The 16634-nt window shown below is 40.6% G+C and overlaps 1 protein-coding gene across 1 annotated transcript; it reads left to right on the top strand.

Moving 5' to 3' along the window:
• The first annotated feature begins 1031 nt into the window (after positions 1-1031).
• c10h11orf58 (chromosome 10 C11orf58 homolog) lies at positions 1032-15093 on the top strand. Its single transcript, XM_041198444.1, has 5 exons — positions 1032-1176; positions 2843-2932; positions 6380-6440; positions 7366-7475; positions 13441-15093. Exons 1-5 carry the CDS (start codon positions 1090-1092, stop codon positions 13642-13644), a joined length of 552 nt encoding a protein of 183 aa, XP_041054378.1. The 5' UTR covers positions 1032-1089; the 3' UTR covers positions 13645-15093.
• Positions 15094-16634: the final 1541 nt, after the last annotated feature.

Here is a 16634-nt window from a genome sequence, read left to right as displayed (position 1 = left end):
ATTTGACATAAAGGGAAAAGGTGAAAACCAGGACATTTGAACAATTTTTAGGAAATTGTCAGGATGCCAGGACATTTAATGAAAACCTGACAACTGTGACCTCTGGTCACCCTAGTTAAACTCCCTCAACTGCTGTTGTGAGATTTGAACTCATATCTCTCAAATATCAGTGTGCCCTCCAGGTACAATAACACTTTGCATCCTCCTAGTGTACATTTTTAACATTGTAAAACATTCCTAGGTGTTTCAAATGGAATTGTTAGCAGCAAGCTTGAGGCCTTCTGCGACCTGTGGGCACCAAGGTATAAGAGTGTCTCATCGACATTGTTAATGAGGTGGTGATTTCAATTGTGAGTTTATTGCAACTTAATTAGATATTATAATCAACTACTAAAATAAAAGCAAAATATTGCAGATGCTGTAAATCTGAAATAAAAACAGGAAATGCTGGAAAAACTCAGCAGCATCTGTGGAGAGAGAAACAGTTAATGTTTTGAGTCTGTATGACTCTTCAGAGCTGAGGAGAGGTAGAAATGTGATGGGTTTTAAATTGTTGAGAAGGGTGAAGCAGGTTAAGCAAAATAGATAGTCAAGGATAGGTTGGAGCTCAGGATAGATTTGACAAAGATGTCATGGACACAAGACAAAGGGAGTGGTAATTATAGTGTTACAGACAGATTAGCAGGTGCTAATGTATAGTTATAATTATATATATATATAGTTATAATTAACCATATTAGTGCAGCCTCCTCAGTTTGGAAGGGGTGGACATTTATGCTATTGCCTTTCTGTTAGGGACCCTATTGAAATCCAGCATCACCCTCACTGGTTTATTTGAAGTTGACAATGTGCCTCAGTGGGCAGCAAACGCAGCAGCCTCTGCCTGGGCAGGCGGGGCACGCCGGGAATTGTAGTACGGAAGGGGGGCAGTCCGGCTGGCATGAGGAGGAAGGCGAGACTACAACTCCCAGAGAGCACTGCGGTAGGAGCGGCGCGCTGAGGCTGGCGGGAGAAAAGGGGGGTTTGGGGGGGGGGGCGCGGGCCAGGCCGCGACTCCGAGAGTGCGCGCGGCTGGGACAAGGAGACAGAATGAGCTCGGCGGACGGTGAGAAAGCGAGACAGCGGCCTCAGGCCCAGGCCGAGCAACACGGCGCAAAGAGGCCCGCTTCACCCAATGTAATGCTACCTTCTACTACCCGTGCGGTTGCGGTTTATATCAGACCAGGACTGGGAGCCCGAGGCCTGGGGTTTCAGGCCGGCCCTGGAAGGGAGGGGGGTAAATCCCAGGTTTTTTCACACCAGAAATGGGGTAAATCCCGGGTTTTTTCACATCAGGAATGGGGTGGAGGTGGGATCGTCGTCTCTTTGTGCAGCTCAGACAGGCTCCAGTCCCTTTTTGTGGCGATTCTGTGCCTCAAGGTCTCACCTCAGAGACCTTTTTTTTCTCTCTCTGTCTTCACCTTTGTTTCTGGACATGTTAGGATTAGGGGCAGGAGAACCTGGAGCACCAGCCCATGGGGGGCTCCAAGCCCACCCCTGTCGTGGCTCATAATAAAGTTGACCAAAGAAGGCATCCAGTTGTGAGTGAGTGCTGAATAACACTACCCCGCCCCCACCACCGCAATGTTTTCAGAGATTGAGGAAAGTGTGCATGTTGGTGAGTTTTTGGCTCAAATACAGCTGTCAAATGGCTTGAATGTTACTTTGGGCGGTGCATGAGATTACAAACCCAGCTAAGCACGTGGATCTGTGTTTATCCCGCCTTCCTCCATCACTGTTAGGGATATGACTCCATGGATAACCCAAGTATTTTGTCCATGTCTCTTCTGTCAAAATAGCTGGTTAGTACCTGCTATCTGCTCAGGGACTATTTGACCACACAGCTGAACTTCACCCTGTTGAATGCAATTGTGCATTTTTGAATGGGGAGCCAACAGAAACATGACAGGTTGAATGGCTTCCTGCGCTGTAACTATTCTGTAATTCACTGGTTAACAATTGGAAGTAGGCACAATGCACCCTCTTTCTCTTTCCCTGCCCCGTGGAAGTAGGCACAATGCACCCTCTTTCTCTTACCCTGCCCCAAAGCTTATGACATCAGGATAAATTTTTGACCACCCTGTTTGATATCAATTCTATCAACTAATTCCAATACTAGCAATGAAACCTTTCTGAATCATTCTTGTAATGTGTTTAACTACAAGGTACATAGTGCTGCTCCTAGTAAGACACCAGGGGTGCTGTTTTATATGGATATGTGATTCCTATACAGTGTTATCAAAAGTGTTTTGTTAAGGCTACATCAATGATAAGTGAATTATTGAAAGAATACTGGATTTCTTTTTAGCAGTAATTAAGGCCACAAAGTCTTAACAATTAAACTTTTAAGTAACTGAAGCTTTTATTTGGAAAATTTAAGAAAATATTTATTTGGGCAATTATTTTGTATCAATGGATAATGTCTGGTAATTGTTTGAAATGGATGTTGCTTTCGTATGCAGCAGATGTGGAATGCAATTGCCTATACCATATCACAAAGTGAGATGTATGAGCTGAAATGTATACAAACGCATGCCTTTGTCGCAACTGCACCTAGGGCAAGTATTCTGGAATTGAAATTGATTAGCTTTAAATAAATTACCATTTTAGTTGTAGATTGCATATGTTGGATGCACAAGGGGCATTCTTCTATAAATTAACTAAGATGCAAGATTTGGTGTAAAGGGGAGTTTTGTTTTCTTGCAGATATCAGTGTTACTGCAAATGTAAGAATTACTGAGATCTGAGTGTGAAGAAATTCATTTTTTTTGTTCCAGTGTTTATCACTCTCTTTCTTTTGCAGAATAAAGGATGTAGCACGACCTGGGAATCGGCTGATTTGGGTGATGATGAGCGGAAGTTGAAATTCCTAAGGCTAATGGGAGCTGGGAAGGTAAGCTGCGAGTTAGTTTCTGTACCAGATTATAATGGGGATGGGGAAAGGAAGATGAGAATTTCTCATTCAAATTACTCTTTCCAAAGCCATCACAGTATTTTGTTCCATAGTCTCATTGAATGGCGGAGCAGGCTTGAAGGACTGAATGGCCTACTCCAAAGTCCTATGTTCCTGATTCAAAGACTATCAGCAAACAAGGCAGTAATAAAATTACTGGGCCATCTGGAATTTTTGTGGTTGAATTGGTGTTTTGTGCAAATTAATAGCAAAACTAGCTGAGTGGAATAAGCCTGGGCAGTTTCAACTTGATTTATAGCACAACTGCTCAGAATTTTGCCTATTTACATTCAGGATCCACAAGGAAGGCTGGTGTGCAAATAGCACACAAGTGCAGTGAATTTGAAGTTGTATAAAGAGCTTTTGGAGTTCCCTTGGCTTAGTTGATAACACTTATTCCAGGGCTTGCGGGCATTATGTATGCTGATACTTCAGTACAGTACTGAAGATGTGCTGTATTGTCAGAGTTGCAATCCTTCAGATGAGATGTTAAGCTGCTTTTTCAGATTAAAGGTAGAGGTTTACCATGGAACAGCTTGAAGAAGAGGAGCTCAGTTCTGGTGTCTTGGCCAACATTCCTCTATTTAAATAATACCATCAAAAAAAGCTTAATTGTTTGTATGACCTTGCTGGTGTATGTTGGCTGCCATGTTTGCCTGAATCATAACAGTGAATACACCTCAGAAGCAATTAACTGACTGTAAAGTACCTTGAAACATTGAGGATGTGATGAGCCATGGCATAACTTTAAGTTTGTTCATTCTTCACCTTCAACGTAACTTGTGACCTCAAAGCGTTTCTTCAGTCGGTGCAAAAATAACAATTATGTTTTGGCTGAGTGAAAAAGGTATGCTTTTAGCTCTTTATCATGATTGTCGAGTTCTATTCAGAGAAAATGAGGGAAGTGAAGATACAGGGACATATTCCCTTGCGCACAGAAGTGATATTCACATTATTTGTCAGCAACTAAGTGAGAATCAAATGCAAGAGGACAAGAGTTTGTTTGGTTTGTGGTATGTAAAATGGAAATGACTACAGATTCAAATCTGAAAGGTATACTGATGAACTGGATGGTTTGATTTGACTACATACTCAGTGTGACATTAAGCAGCTATTATTATGAAGAGATACCTTTGAAGTAGTAATAATTGAGATTTATTGTTGGTTGAGTTCACATTGATCTCTTCCTTGAGTACCTGGCATAGCAAAGGCAGAATACTAAAAACTTGTAACTCCTGACACTGTTTTAATGACATCATTGTGCATCCACAAATAAGGCTTCCAAGTGGTGTCAGGAGTTTATACTGAGTGTTGTCTACTTCAACCATTGACAGCAGAGCTGGGCACTAAATAAACTTTTCAGTGTTTGGAGAAAGCAGACACCCTGCCCTGCAATTTACTAACATGGAAAATGAGTTTTTTGGGGTACAGGGAGCTCTGGGCAAGCCCAAACATGAATGTACAGGCATCCTCCCTGGCTAATTTGGCACTGTGAAATGCACATTTATATTCCACCAGTCAAAGACCTTAACCACATTCTTATTGATAAACATGGCCAGTTGTTTTTCCACTCCTTGGTGTAGACTTCAGTGCTTACTAATTTAGGTTCAATCCAAATCACAAACTTTAAGCCATCTCCCTAGAACAATCCTACATCTGGATCCTTGGTGAAGTGAAGCTATAAGATATAGAGTATACCTTGAGGATAGTAGCCAGGCTCAAATATCTGTTTGTATAACATACTTGGTAAACTGTCCTCAACTTTTGAAGCAGACTTGGGTTATGCAGGAGGTCTGGCAGCATCGGCGGAGAAGAAAAGAGTTGATGTTTCGAGTCCTCATGACCCTTTAACAGAACTCGAAACGTTAACTCTTCTTCTCTGCCGATGCTGCCAGACCTACAGAGTTTTTCCAGGTAATTTTGTTTTTGTTTTGGATTTCCAGCATCCACAGTTTTTTGTTTTTATCTTTGGGTTATGCAGGTATTCACTGAGAATGATTTGGGAATCTAATTCAATTTCCCTACATTACCCTGCTTAGTTATGTGATTCTCCATTATTCCAAGCCAAACCTTGGTGTCTGGTTGATTCTGGTTCCTTTCAGGTTTTTTTTTAATCAATCAAGAACCTGGGGGATGTTTCGGTTGCTTTTTGGCTCAAACCTGGAGACTCTGGCATCAGCAGCTGCACGCTTTTCATGAAAACAACCTTTCTGATCAGTTGAATGAGTTTCAAACAAACACACCTTGACCCTAAGCTCTTCAGGGGAGTTCCAGTTTAAGAAGGAATCACAATCTGTGGGTCAAAGAATCATGTTCACTTCAGAATACAATACCCAGGTTTGAGACATATTGCATCTTTAGTTACATTAAAAGTGTATTGTAGAGAAATATGGGTCATATTGAATACAGATTATATATAAATAATGCTGATATGCTTTTGTAGAAATGCCTTAAAAGCAGGAGATTTATTCATGGTTCTCCTACGTCCTTAAGTTATAGCTTACCTCACCTCAGTCCTATAATAATGACTTTCTTTTCTTGAGAACTTGTTCAATCATTATGGAGCTTTGAATCCCTGATAGTTGTAGCCATCTTTGCATGTCATCTGACTGGATGCAGTACCCCACTGTGCAAGGAACAGCAGAAGAGAAAGTACAATCCAGAACAGAAATGGGCATAAACTGGGCAAGATATATGTACTTGAAAGGGAATCTTAAAGACCAGAGTTGTTTTTTTTAAAATGCTGGTATTAAGGCAGATATTACACTTGCAAGTAGCTTCTGAAAAGTAACTTGCAGCAAATCACCTGTAGCCTTTAGATGCTATTTGGCAATTGTAACCTCATGTGCAATATTTAATAAAAGAAAAATGTTCATTAAAATTAATTACAATTTCAGACATGTAGTCATGAAATGCAGTGTACAAATGTTTTAATTAGAACACTGATTTTATCTAGAGTTCTTTCATTGAAATATTAGTTGTGGTCTTGTATATTGCTCAGTTATCATAACTGCTTTAATTGAATCCAATAAACTCAGTGGTTCACTCCTGATCCCAGTAAAAATGAGGTAAAGTCAATGTGCAAGTTGACTCATCCTATGGCAAATGTGTGTTTCAACATTGCCATTCCAAAAGCGCCTATTATGCAGTAATTTTTTACTATGAGGAGAAAGTATGAGTGGAGCAGTTTTGATGTTCTTTTGTAATGTCTGATGGAGATTGTTTCATAGTTTTCTGTGGCTCAGGGAGAATGGGTTTCATGCATAACTAGCATAATAAAGTCTGATCCTGCATTATAGGTTAGTCTGTACACGACTAAAAATTACCTGGAGTTGTTGTGGCCAAATGTTTTTGATGTAAAATGCAATGTCTTTTTTTTCTCTTTAGAAAGATCATACTGGGCGCCCACATCCAGGAGATCACAAATCAACCTCACATTTCAGGACAGGTGAGTGAAAGAAAGGAATTTTATTGAGCTATTGGCGCACTCATACGCAATTCCTACAGTTACTTTCTCAATGTCAGCCATTTTGTCCCCACGTGCCACCTCCAAGGCTTAATGTAAATACTTTTTTGAAACAAAAGTATAAACTTTCCACACAGGAGCCAAACAAATGATCTTTCACTCTCCCAAAATTTGTTTTAAACACTTAGAACAGTGAATGTGGCTATGTATAAATAGAAATGCATAAAGAACCTCACAAAAGCAGCGATTACTAATGGAAGCATATAACCCATTTCTGAAACGTGATGGGGGAACAGTGCAGTTATTAGCCAATTTTGTTTGTGGATATTGGTTAATTTTAAAAATTACATTTCAGAATAATTAGTTAAATCCTCACCAAAAAAATGGCTCATTTAGTTTCACATCTTGGTTGTTACTCCAGTACCATACCTGCCATCTTTTATTTTTACCCGTAAATGTTAAAATGGAAGAAATTTCCAGATTTTTATTTGGGAGTGGCGGATGCTTTCATATTGAGGGTAAGAGGAGAGGATGATTTTGCATGATAAGCAGCAGCGATGAGCTGGATATGCAAGGCTTGTTAAAGAATTATATGAAAATTTTCAAAGCATATTAATTATTTAAAATGACTTTATACAAAGCATGTACAAATGGCTTTGGCGTTATTATAAGCTTATTAAAGCTGCTCTATCTCAGTGATTGTTTCTTTAAGGAATGCTATGATTTCTTTAACCCATCCTACTATGGAGGTGGTGGGGAAGGTGTGGTGAGAGCCAACCCACAGACTGCAGTGATTTTTTTAGTTTTACTTGGACGTCTATCAAATTCTACTATAAAAGTAGTTTTTCTAAATCAGTTCAAGAAATAACTGATATGGAGGCTTGGAGTGAAGGTATTTTCTTTTTAGGTGATGAAGATAAGAAAATAAATGAGGAGCTGGAACATCAGTTTCATCAGAGCTTGGACAGTCAGCTGTCGGGAAGGAACAGGCGACACTGTGGATTAGGCTTCAATGAGGTAAAGGGCATCCTGTTCCCAGAAGTGTGAACTTGTTTTCAAAACCTTGTTTTTCTTTCCCTACACACCCACTCCAGCACTCCCACAAGCCTCTGCTGCTGGTGGTCGGGAGAGAAATCGAGAAGCATTTTTTTAAACAACAGGTGGTAAAAGTATGGAACACTCTTCCCCTTGCACCCAAAAGTTGTGGTTGCCTTGGCAATTGTGGCATTGACTGAGATTGATAGATTTCTCTTAGATAAGGGAATCAAATGACAAGGATCAGCCTTGACTTAATTGATGGCAGAGTAAGCTCAAAAGGCTGAATGGCATGCTCTTATTCCCATTTGATAATTGAGCGAAATTCTCTAACCTTCCATTAGGAGAGGTGAACCAGTGTCTGGGCTGCCCTTTCATCACCTCCACTGTGGGGTGTTAATTGGCTTTTTTATTCATTCATGGGATGTGGGCATCGCTGGCTAGGTCGGCATTTATTACCCATCCCTAATTGCCCTTGAGCTGAGTTGCTTGCTAGATCATTTCAGAGGGCATTTAAGAGTCAACCACATTGCTGTGGATTTGGAGCCACACGTGGGCCAGACCAGGTAAGGACGGCAGACTTCCTTCCCTAAAGGACATTAGTGAACAAGATGGGTTTTTACAACAATCAACATAGTTCCATGGTCATCATTGCACTTTTAATTCCAGATACTTTATTGATTTCAAATTCCACTAGCTGCCTTTGTGGGATTTGAACCTGGGTCCTCAGCATTACCCTGGGTCTCTGGATTATTAGTTTAGTGACAATACCACTGCCTCCCCTAATTATCAAGGTTCAGGATATCAGGTGAAGAGCATTGATTAAGTACCTTGAGCATATATAAAGAAAGACTTCTAGCACACTTGGTGTTGGTTAGGGTTGAGGCAGGCATGTGTAATGTTGCATTCTGTAAATAAATCTAGTATTAAGTAAAAAGATTGGTGACTAGTTTCCTAATTCACCATCAGGCTTCAGAATGAATTAACATGGGGAAGTGGTTAGTTTCAAATTGACTATTCTTTGGGTGAAATTATAGCAGTGAATTTCTGAGATATTAGCATACACGGGCATGGTATACCGCTTAGGCTTCAGGTGCTATAGTGGCCCATTAGATAGTGGACCAATAATATGTTTATTGCATGTAGTTGTAACTGCCTGTGATGGTGGCTGAGACTGTGATTAAAACTTCTTCAGTTTTAAGCAGTGATAGCAAAACACGCCTGACTCTGTTGGCTAGATTCAAGAGCATGGTGCTGTAGCCCAGTGGAGGGCTGGGCAAATTGAGTGAGGGCAACAGAATTAATAGGGGAGGAATATGAGAAACAGTTGTGAGTGAGGAAGAGGGCAGTAGTTACTCCTCTGAAGCCCAGAAACTGCAATATAAAGTGAGTTTGGACCCTTGTCCAAAAAAGGTGTAAAGATAAGCCCAGCAACTACAGGCCAGTCAATTTAACTTCGGTGGTGGGGAAACTTAAAGAAACAATAATCCAGGACAAAATTAATAGTCACATGGACAAATGTGGGTTACTTAAGGAAAGCCAGCAGGGATTTGTCGGGGAAAATTGTGTTTAACTAACTTGCTGGAGTTTTTTGAAGAAGTAATGAAGGGTTGATGAGAGCAATGCTGCTGATGTAGCGTACATGGACTTCCAAAAAGCATTTGATTTGGGCCGCACAACAGACTTTTGAGCGAAGTTATAGTTCATAGAATAAAAAGGAAAGTAGCAACATGTATACAAAATTGGTTGCGTGACAGAAAACAAGAGAGTAGTGGTTAATGGATGTTTTTCAGGCCAGAGGAAGGTTTGTGCTGGAGTTCCCCAGGAGTCAGTGTTGGGACTCTTGGTCTTCCTGATATATATTAATGCAGATAATACAAAACTTGGAACTATTGTGAACTGTGGGAATGATAGTGTAGGACTTCAAAAGGACATAGACAAGCTGATAGAATTGATGGACAAATGGCAGATGATGTTCAATGCAAAGCAATGTGAAGTAATTTGCTTAGTAGGAAGAACATGGAGAGAAAATATAAAATAAATGATACAACTGTAAAGGGGGTGCTGAAGCAGAAGGACCTGGGTGTTTATGTGCATAATTCATTGAAGGTGGCTGGACAAGTTGAGAGAGCAGTTAATAATAATAAAGCACACAGTATCCTAGGCTTTATTAATAGAGTGCAAGAGCAAGGAAGTTATGTTGAACTTGTATAAAACAATAATTCGGCCTCAGGTGGAATACTGTATCCAATTCTGAGTGCCACACTTTGGGAATGATGCGAAGGCTTTGGAGAGAGTGCAGAAAAGATTCACGAGAATGGTCCCAGGGATGACGTATTTCAGTTATGAAGATGGATTGGGGAAGTTGGGACTGTTTTGCTTGGATAAGAGGGCTGAGAGGAAATTTGATGGAAGTATTCAAAACCATGAGGGGTCAGGACAGAGTAGATAGGGAGAAACTGTTCCCATTCGTGAAAGGATCACGAACAAGAGGGCACAGATGTAAAGTAGTTAGCAAAAGTGACATGAGGAAAAACCTTTTTCTCGCAGCGAGTGTTTAAGGTCTGGAATGCACTGCCTGAGAGTGTGTTAGAGGCAGGTTCAATTGAGACATTCAAAAGGATATTAAATTGTTATCTGAAAAGGAAGCATGTGCACAGTAACAGGGAGAAGGTGGGGGAATGGCAGTGGGTAAGTGAGTCATTCAAAGAGCTGGTGCAGACAGGATAATCCTCTTTCACTGTAACAATCCTGTGACTTAGTTAACAGGCCCAGCAATCAAATGGCATTGGGATGTTAAATTAGTCACAGGACTACAATTAACGTGACTTAATGATGTTCTTGCCTTTTTCTGGCAGAAGCACTGGTTGCCTAAATGGAGGCCCTCTTGAAAATCACGGAGCAGGAAGTTGGCAGTGGGTGGATTTTTTTAAGGCGTTCATTTTGCTACTATCTTATTCATGCTGGTAAAACATGGGAGTTAAATCATTCCCAAGGTGCTTTTTCTTTTTACAGTGAAGGTTTCTCTATGGTTTAGTGGATAGAATGTGCCCTGATCTGTTTTTGAAGTGTACAGAATCAGGTCTAAAGTTTGAACTTCGGTTTTCACTGTTGGTTATTCTTGGCTTTGATGACGTTAGAGAGGGCCCTGGGCTTTGGCTCTGATGCCTTGCATTCGATGCCCTTAGAGGAGGTGCCAAAGAGCTGCCTGCTCAAGCACATGGTGCATCAAGTCTGTATCAGTACTTAGGGTAGGAAGGGGATTGGCAGTGGAGAAAAAGCTACTCAATTCCACTTTGATTCACACAGTATGTCTGAGTTTATTCCTACCTTGGCACTTTGGATTTCCAGATTATGATTGTACAGAATTGCAAAAGTCAGACTTTGGCAAAAATTGACAATTAATTAGATATAAGTACCTCATGAAAATATTTAATTTCTTTGAATTTAAAATAAAAATGGAAGAGTTCTCCTCCTGGTTCTACTTAGATTTGTGTAAATGTAGGAAAATTTCTTGTACGGCTTGCAGGAAATTTCCATTTGTATTTTAAGATTATGCTTGTCTAACTCTCAAGTGTTTACTGGCCTAACTTCAAGGCCTTGGGCCTTCATCTTGTGATTCTTGCTGAAATATTACCTGTCCAGTGATAAATGGGGTCAACTTTGTTAGATCACATGCATTGCATGGATCAGTACGTAGATGAAGGACTTTTTTAATGCCATCAAGATGGTGTGGTTTTGCTGCAACATTCTCTTTAATGTCTTTTGGCTGTTTTCTTTCTCTGTTCCCTTAACCAACTTTCCTGTTTATCCTCCCCAGCCACCCTGAGAGTATAAGGCCAAGTAACTGGTGTCCTGGAGCCAGAGCAGGCAGACTGGACATGGATCGAAGCACTTGAGGTGGTCCAGGGCATGGAACCATTATTGAGAGGGAGGCTGTAGATGTGAAACCATGTTGGGAAAGAGCTAGCTAGGTGGCCAAGACTAATGTGGGCGGAATGATGCATGTACTTAGTGTTCTGGACAGGAGAGACAGTTCAGACTGCACTGATTTCCTCTTACTATCTGTCCGTAAGCAGCTTGAATTAGTTTTTAAAGAATAAGTGATGGCGCATTTTCCCAATCCCTCGGGTTTTGTAATCTAATTTTGCTACTAATTCACAGAGTAAGGATTAACTCAAAAGGTTAGTTTATATCACACATTCAAAACTTGAAGGAGTGTCCGCAGCATTCTACTCCACACATTCATATAGTAAAGGGAGGGATAGAGAAAATGAGTTTTACAGTACAAAGAGCACAGAAAAATGAATATTGGTTCATTTGAGTTCGAGCCTAAAGTCAGTGAGGAATTCTTTCACATAAGCACTCAAGTTTGGCTGGCTAAAGACTGGTGTTGCAGGATTTTTGAAGGTAGCATCATCAGAACGGGGGCGAAGGAACTGAGAGAATGGGATGGAGTCCTTACAGGGAGCGGGGTGTGAGGAGCTGTAGTCAAGGTAGTTGTGGGAGTCGGTAGGCTTGTAATGGATTGATGCTACCATCAAAAACAGTTCCTCTGACATGTCCTCCTTCTTCCTTAACCGGGGTTTTCCACCCACGGTCGTTGACAGGGCCCTCAACCGTGTCCGGCCCATCTCCCGCGCATCCGTCCTCACGCCTTCTCCTCCCTCCCAGAAACATGATAGGGTCCCCCTTGTCCTCACTTATCACCCCACCAGCCTCCGCATTCAAAGGATCATCCCCCGCCATTTCCGCCAACTCCAGTATGATGCCACCACCAAACACATCTTCCCTTCACCCCCACTGTCGGCATTCCGTAGGGATCGTTCCCTCCGGGACACGCTGGTCCACTCCTCCATCACCCCCTACTTCCCAACCCCCACCTATGGCACCTCCCCATGCCCACGCAAAAGATGTAACACCTGTCCCTTCACTTCCTCTCTCCTCACCGTCCAAGGGCCCAAACACTCCTTTCAAGTGAAGCAACATTTCACTTGCATTTCCCCCAACTTAGTCTACTGCATTCGTTGCTCCCAATGCGGTCTCCTCTACATTGGAGAGACCAAAGGTAAACTGGGCGACCGCTTTGCAGAACACCTGTGGTCTGTCCGTAAGAATGACCCAAACCTCCCTGTCGCTTGCCATTCAACACTCCACCCTGCTCTCTTGCCCACATGTCTGTCCTTGGCTTGCTGCATTGTTCCAGTGAAGCCCAACGCAAACTGGAGGAACAACACCTCATCTTCCGACTAGGCACTTTACAGCCTTCCGGACTGAATATTGAATTCAACAACTTTAGGTCTTGACCTCCCTCCTCCATCCCCACCCCCTTTCTGTTTCTTCCCCTTTCCTTTTGTTTTTTTTCCAATAAATTATATAGATTTTTCTTTTTCCCACCTATTTCCATTATTTTTAAATATTTTTAAATCTTTTATGTTCCCTCCACCCCCACTAGAGCTATACCTTGAGTGCCCTACCATCAATTCTTAATTAGCACATTCATTTAGATAATATCACCAACTTTGACACCTATGTGTTCTTTTGTTCTGCTGTCTGTGACATCTTTTGATGATCTGCTTCTATCACTGCTTTTGCCTACAACCACACCACCCCCCTCCACTTCTCTCCCCCCCACCACCTTAAACCAGCTTATATTTCACCCCTTCCTGGGATTTACCTAGTTCTGTCGAAGGGTCATGAGGACTCGAAACGTCAACTCTTTTCTTCTCCGCCAATGCTGCCAGACCTGCTGAGTTTTTCCAGGTAATTCTGTTTTTGTTAGCAATGAGTAATTGGGGCTGGTATCCAGGGTAAAAGCTCAAGTTTTGGTTATGACACTCATGGTTCAGGCCCCATATTCCTCAATTACTTAGCAACTCAAATCATTGATTAATTTTTTTTAAAGTGATGATTGACTAGAAATCTAAAATTTTCACCTGTTTTGCAGCCGGAGGCAGAAGAACCAGAACTGCAACAGATCAGTGCTTCTGCAGATTCAGCAACCAACAGCTTGAATGATTCTGAAAATAAAGATTCTTCAAATAATGTGAAATCTAGTGGCGAGGAGCATCAGTCAGAAGATGCAGACGCTAAAAAGCAGGATCTGAAAAGCAATTATAAAATGATGTTTGTAAAGTCATCTACAAATTAACTCAAATCCCTTAACACAATCTCCTGTTTATTGTTCTGGATTGTACAATTACAATACATTTTTACTGAACACCAGTCGCATTGGCTTTAGTTTCCAATTTAAGTGATACATGACTTGACTTCTGACGTACTAAATAGTATGTGTTGCCATGTTCTATTTCATACATTTTTAGTTTTTAAATCTTTGTGAAAATGCCCTCATTTTTTCACTTTATTTTTAGAGCTGCATTTTCCAAAATTTCCTGCTCATATTTTGAGTTCCAACTGTGTAACGTCTAAATGCGGATAAGATTTCTGTATGACTCTTTATGTAATTTATAAATGCATATCATTTGTGCAAATTTTTTTAAGTGAGTAATGTCCAAGACCAGGAACTTAATCCAATTTAAATGGTGAAGGCTAGTTGAAACTCAAAAGAATTTTTAGCTGTTCATATACTGTATATATAAAATAAAACTTGGGGGAAAAAAATCTGTTACAGGTTTTGCTATTGTCTCACGTTTGCTCTAAAGAACGGAATTTTTGGCATGGATGAATATTGGATCATTGTCAGGAGGTTGCAGTTATGAGCGAGAAATTCCAATACAAAGCAGAAAGTTTTAAAGAATCAAATCCCACAATATGAAGCACAAGTCTTTATCTCTCCTTGTAACTGTTCAAACTGTTTAATCTTGACTGGAAAAAAACTTGTTTTCTATGATTCTGGAGTTGAAACATTGCAACAGACTTCTATTTGTGGCACCATCTTTAATCCTCTTAAGTGGCACAGTTTAGAGCCAGGAACTTGTGGTTTGGAAGCCAGTATCATGGTAGCAGTGTCATTTAATAGTGGGGAGCTTGCACATTAGCAGGATTGATTTGACCTTCCACGTGATCGGCTTGGTAAATGATCCACGTTTCATTGCAGGATTTCTGATCATTTGATGAAGTACAGTAATTTAAGTATAGGGAAATACGTTATAACATTTAATAGCCCATATTTTACAGTAGTAATGAGAGTGAAATGCAGCATTTACTGTCAATACTTACATTGACACCAACCTCTGGAGTCCTCACATTCAATTAAATCTAGGAGTTGCTGTCATGATTCTACACTTCACTACCAAGTTTGCGCCCCCCAGACTGCAATCGCTTGGAAGTCAATGAACTGATGAGAACTCCCAATCTTACACTCTTAGTCTTGCTGTACAATCCCTGAAAAGTTACACCTTGTTGAATGAGGTGTAACTGGAGTTTTAGTAGGGCACTAAATTCTTAATTACTCCTGAATGGCCTCTGGCCCTGAAAGAGTAATTTTGAATGTTAAATTTCTCCCTTTGTGGTTAGAAATTCCACATTTTAAGTTTTTTGAAAAGTTTTAATATTTTATCTTCTACCATAATTGCATGTGCATGTCCTGATCATGTACTTCACTGTCTTGTATTAAAAAATAAAATTACAAATGGAGGGATTTGGTAGTTTTTACTTCCTGATTTGCTATCAGTGAGAATACTTCAATGTGGTCAGCAGCTTACCTTGCTTAATGACATCAGTGCTGCCGGATGCCTGGCAATTCCCTTGACTTGGAATTAGATTAAAAATGATGTTGGGAAAGGGAAGTCGACACCATTCTTTAGGTCAGCAGTGAGCACTGCTGCTTTGCTGCTGACCACAAATTACAACTAATAAAGCCAAACATGTAATTTAGATTTAATTTGTATTTAAATTTCTGTTTAACCTCCACCTTCAGGATCTACTGAACTGGCCAATTTAGCATCATGTAGCTACTCTTTTTTCCCTTTTTATCTTGTGATATGGCCCTTGGCCCAAGTACTTTAATGAAACAAAAGCTGTTGTTCCTGCTCATGAAATTCCCAAAGTCAAGTACTATGGTCTCGCTTGAGTGAGTTTCTTGGTAAGAAAACTGTATGCTTTATCTTCAGTCAAATTAATATTGCCTAGGAATATTTGGCTCTTGAAGATACTTTAATGAGTTGAGCCATATGAAACATGGAGAATTTTTGGCTCAGCAAGTGGGGTGGGGCCCGCTCGCTGAGATACCGCATGTCATTTAGATTTTCAGTTCGGTGGGCATGCAGCCAAGTTGGCTGTTGCCCGCCAAACTGTCAAAGGTCTATCAAAGCCATTAATTAGTTAAGGTTATTGAGAAAGAGCACAGGCAGCCTTCGCATTTTTCAGAGGAACCTCATTCACAGGCAGGATGAGATTTCATGAAGGGTTTATAAATTAATTAAATTTTTTTTCATTAAAGTTCATGCTCATGACACTCACATGAGAGGACATGTCTTAAATTTTATTTTCTTTATTATAATTTTTAAAACTTATCTCCCTGAGGCACCTCTCTGCCTCAGGGAGATTTCTGTGCTCTTTCACACACATGCGTGAAAGAGTGCACTCCTGACTCAGTCAACACCCCAACCGCCCCCCACCACACAGGGGTGCACAGCGCTTCCAGGTGCACATCACATTGGGCGGTCCTTAATTGGTCCGCTGACGTAAAATGGCGCAGACCCATCCCTGTACAACCACCCCTGACGGAGAATTCTCTCCATGGATTTTGATCAATGAGTAGATGAGATTTTTTAACTTGTAATCTCTATGAGCAGGATAAAATCTTAAATTTCTTTCTAGCAATGTGTAATCCAACTTTAGAAGTAACCAATACAAGTGAAAACCAAAGGAAGGCTTCTACATTGTAGGTACTAGACCTTGTAGTTACAGATAATACAGTGAAGTTGATTTTTACAGATCACTGCAACTTCTTAGTTGAGAATTTTACAAATAGTGTTTGCATACACCATTAATGGGAAATAGCAAAAAACAAATTGGAATACCCCCAGATCATTTTCATCTTCCTTTTGGTTTTCCTGTTGACATTATATCTTTTTTTGAGAACATTTCCACCAAGTTTGTCCTTGCTGCTTTAGTTAATTTACAATGTACGTCAAGCTTGGAATAAGCAGTTTGTTTAGTTCATCAAGCCATTTTTCC

The sequence above is a fragment of the Carcharodon carcharias genome, chromosome 10 (assembly GCF_017639515.1).
Source record: "Carcharodon carcharias isolate sCarCar2 chromosome 10, sCarCar2.pri, whole genome shotgun sequence".
In the NCBI taxonomy this organism is placed as follows: Eukaryota; Metazoa; Chordata; class Chondrichthyes; order Lamniformes; family Lamnidae; genus Carcharodon; species Carcharodon carcharias.
The sequence above is the reverse complement of the archived record's forward strand: the minus strand, read 5'-3'. Positions and strand labels throughout refer to the sequence as shown.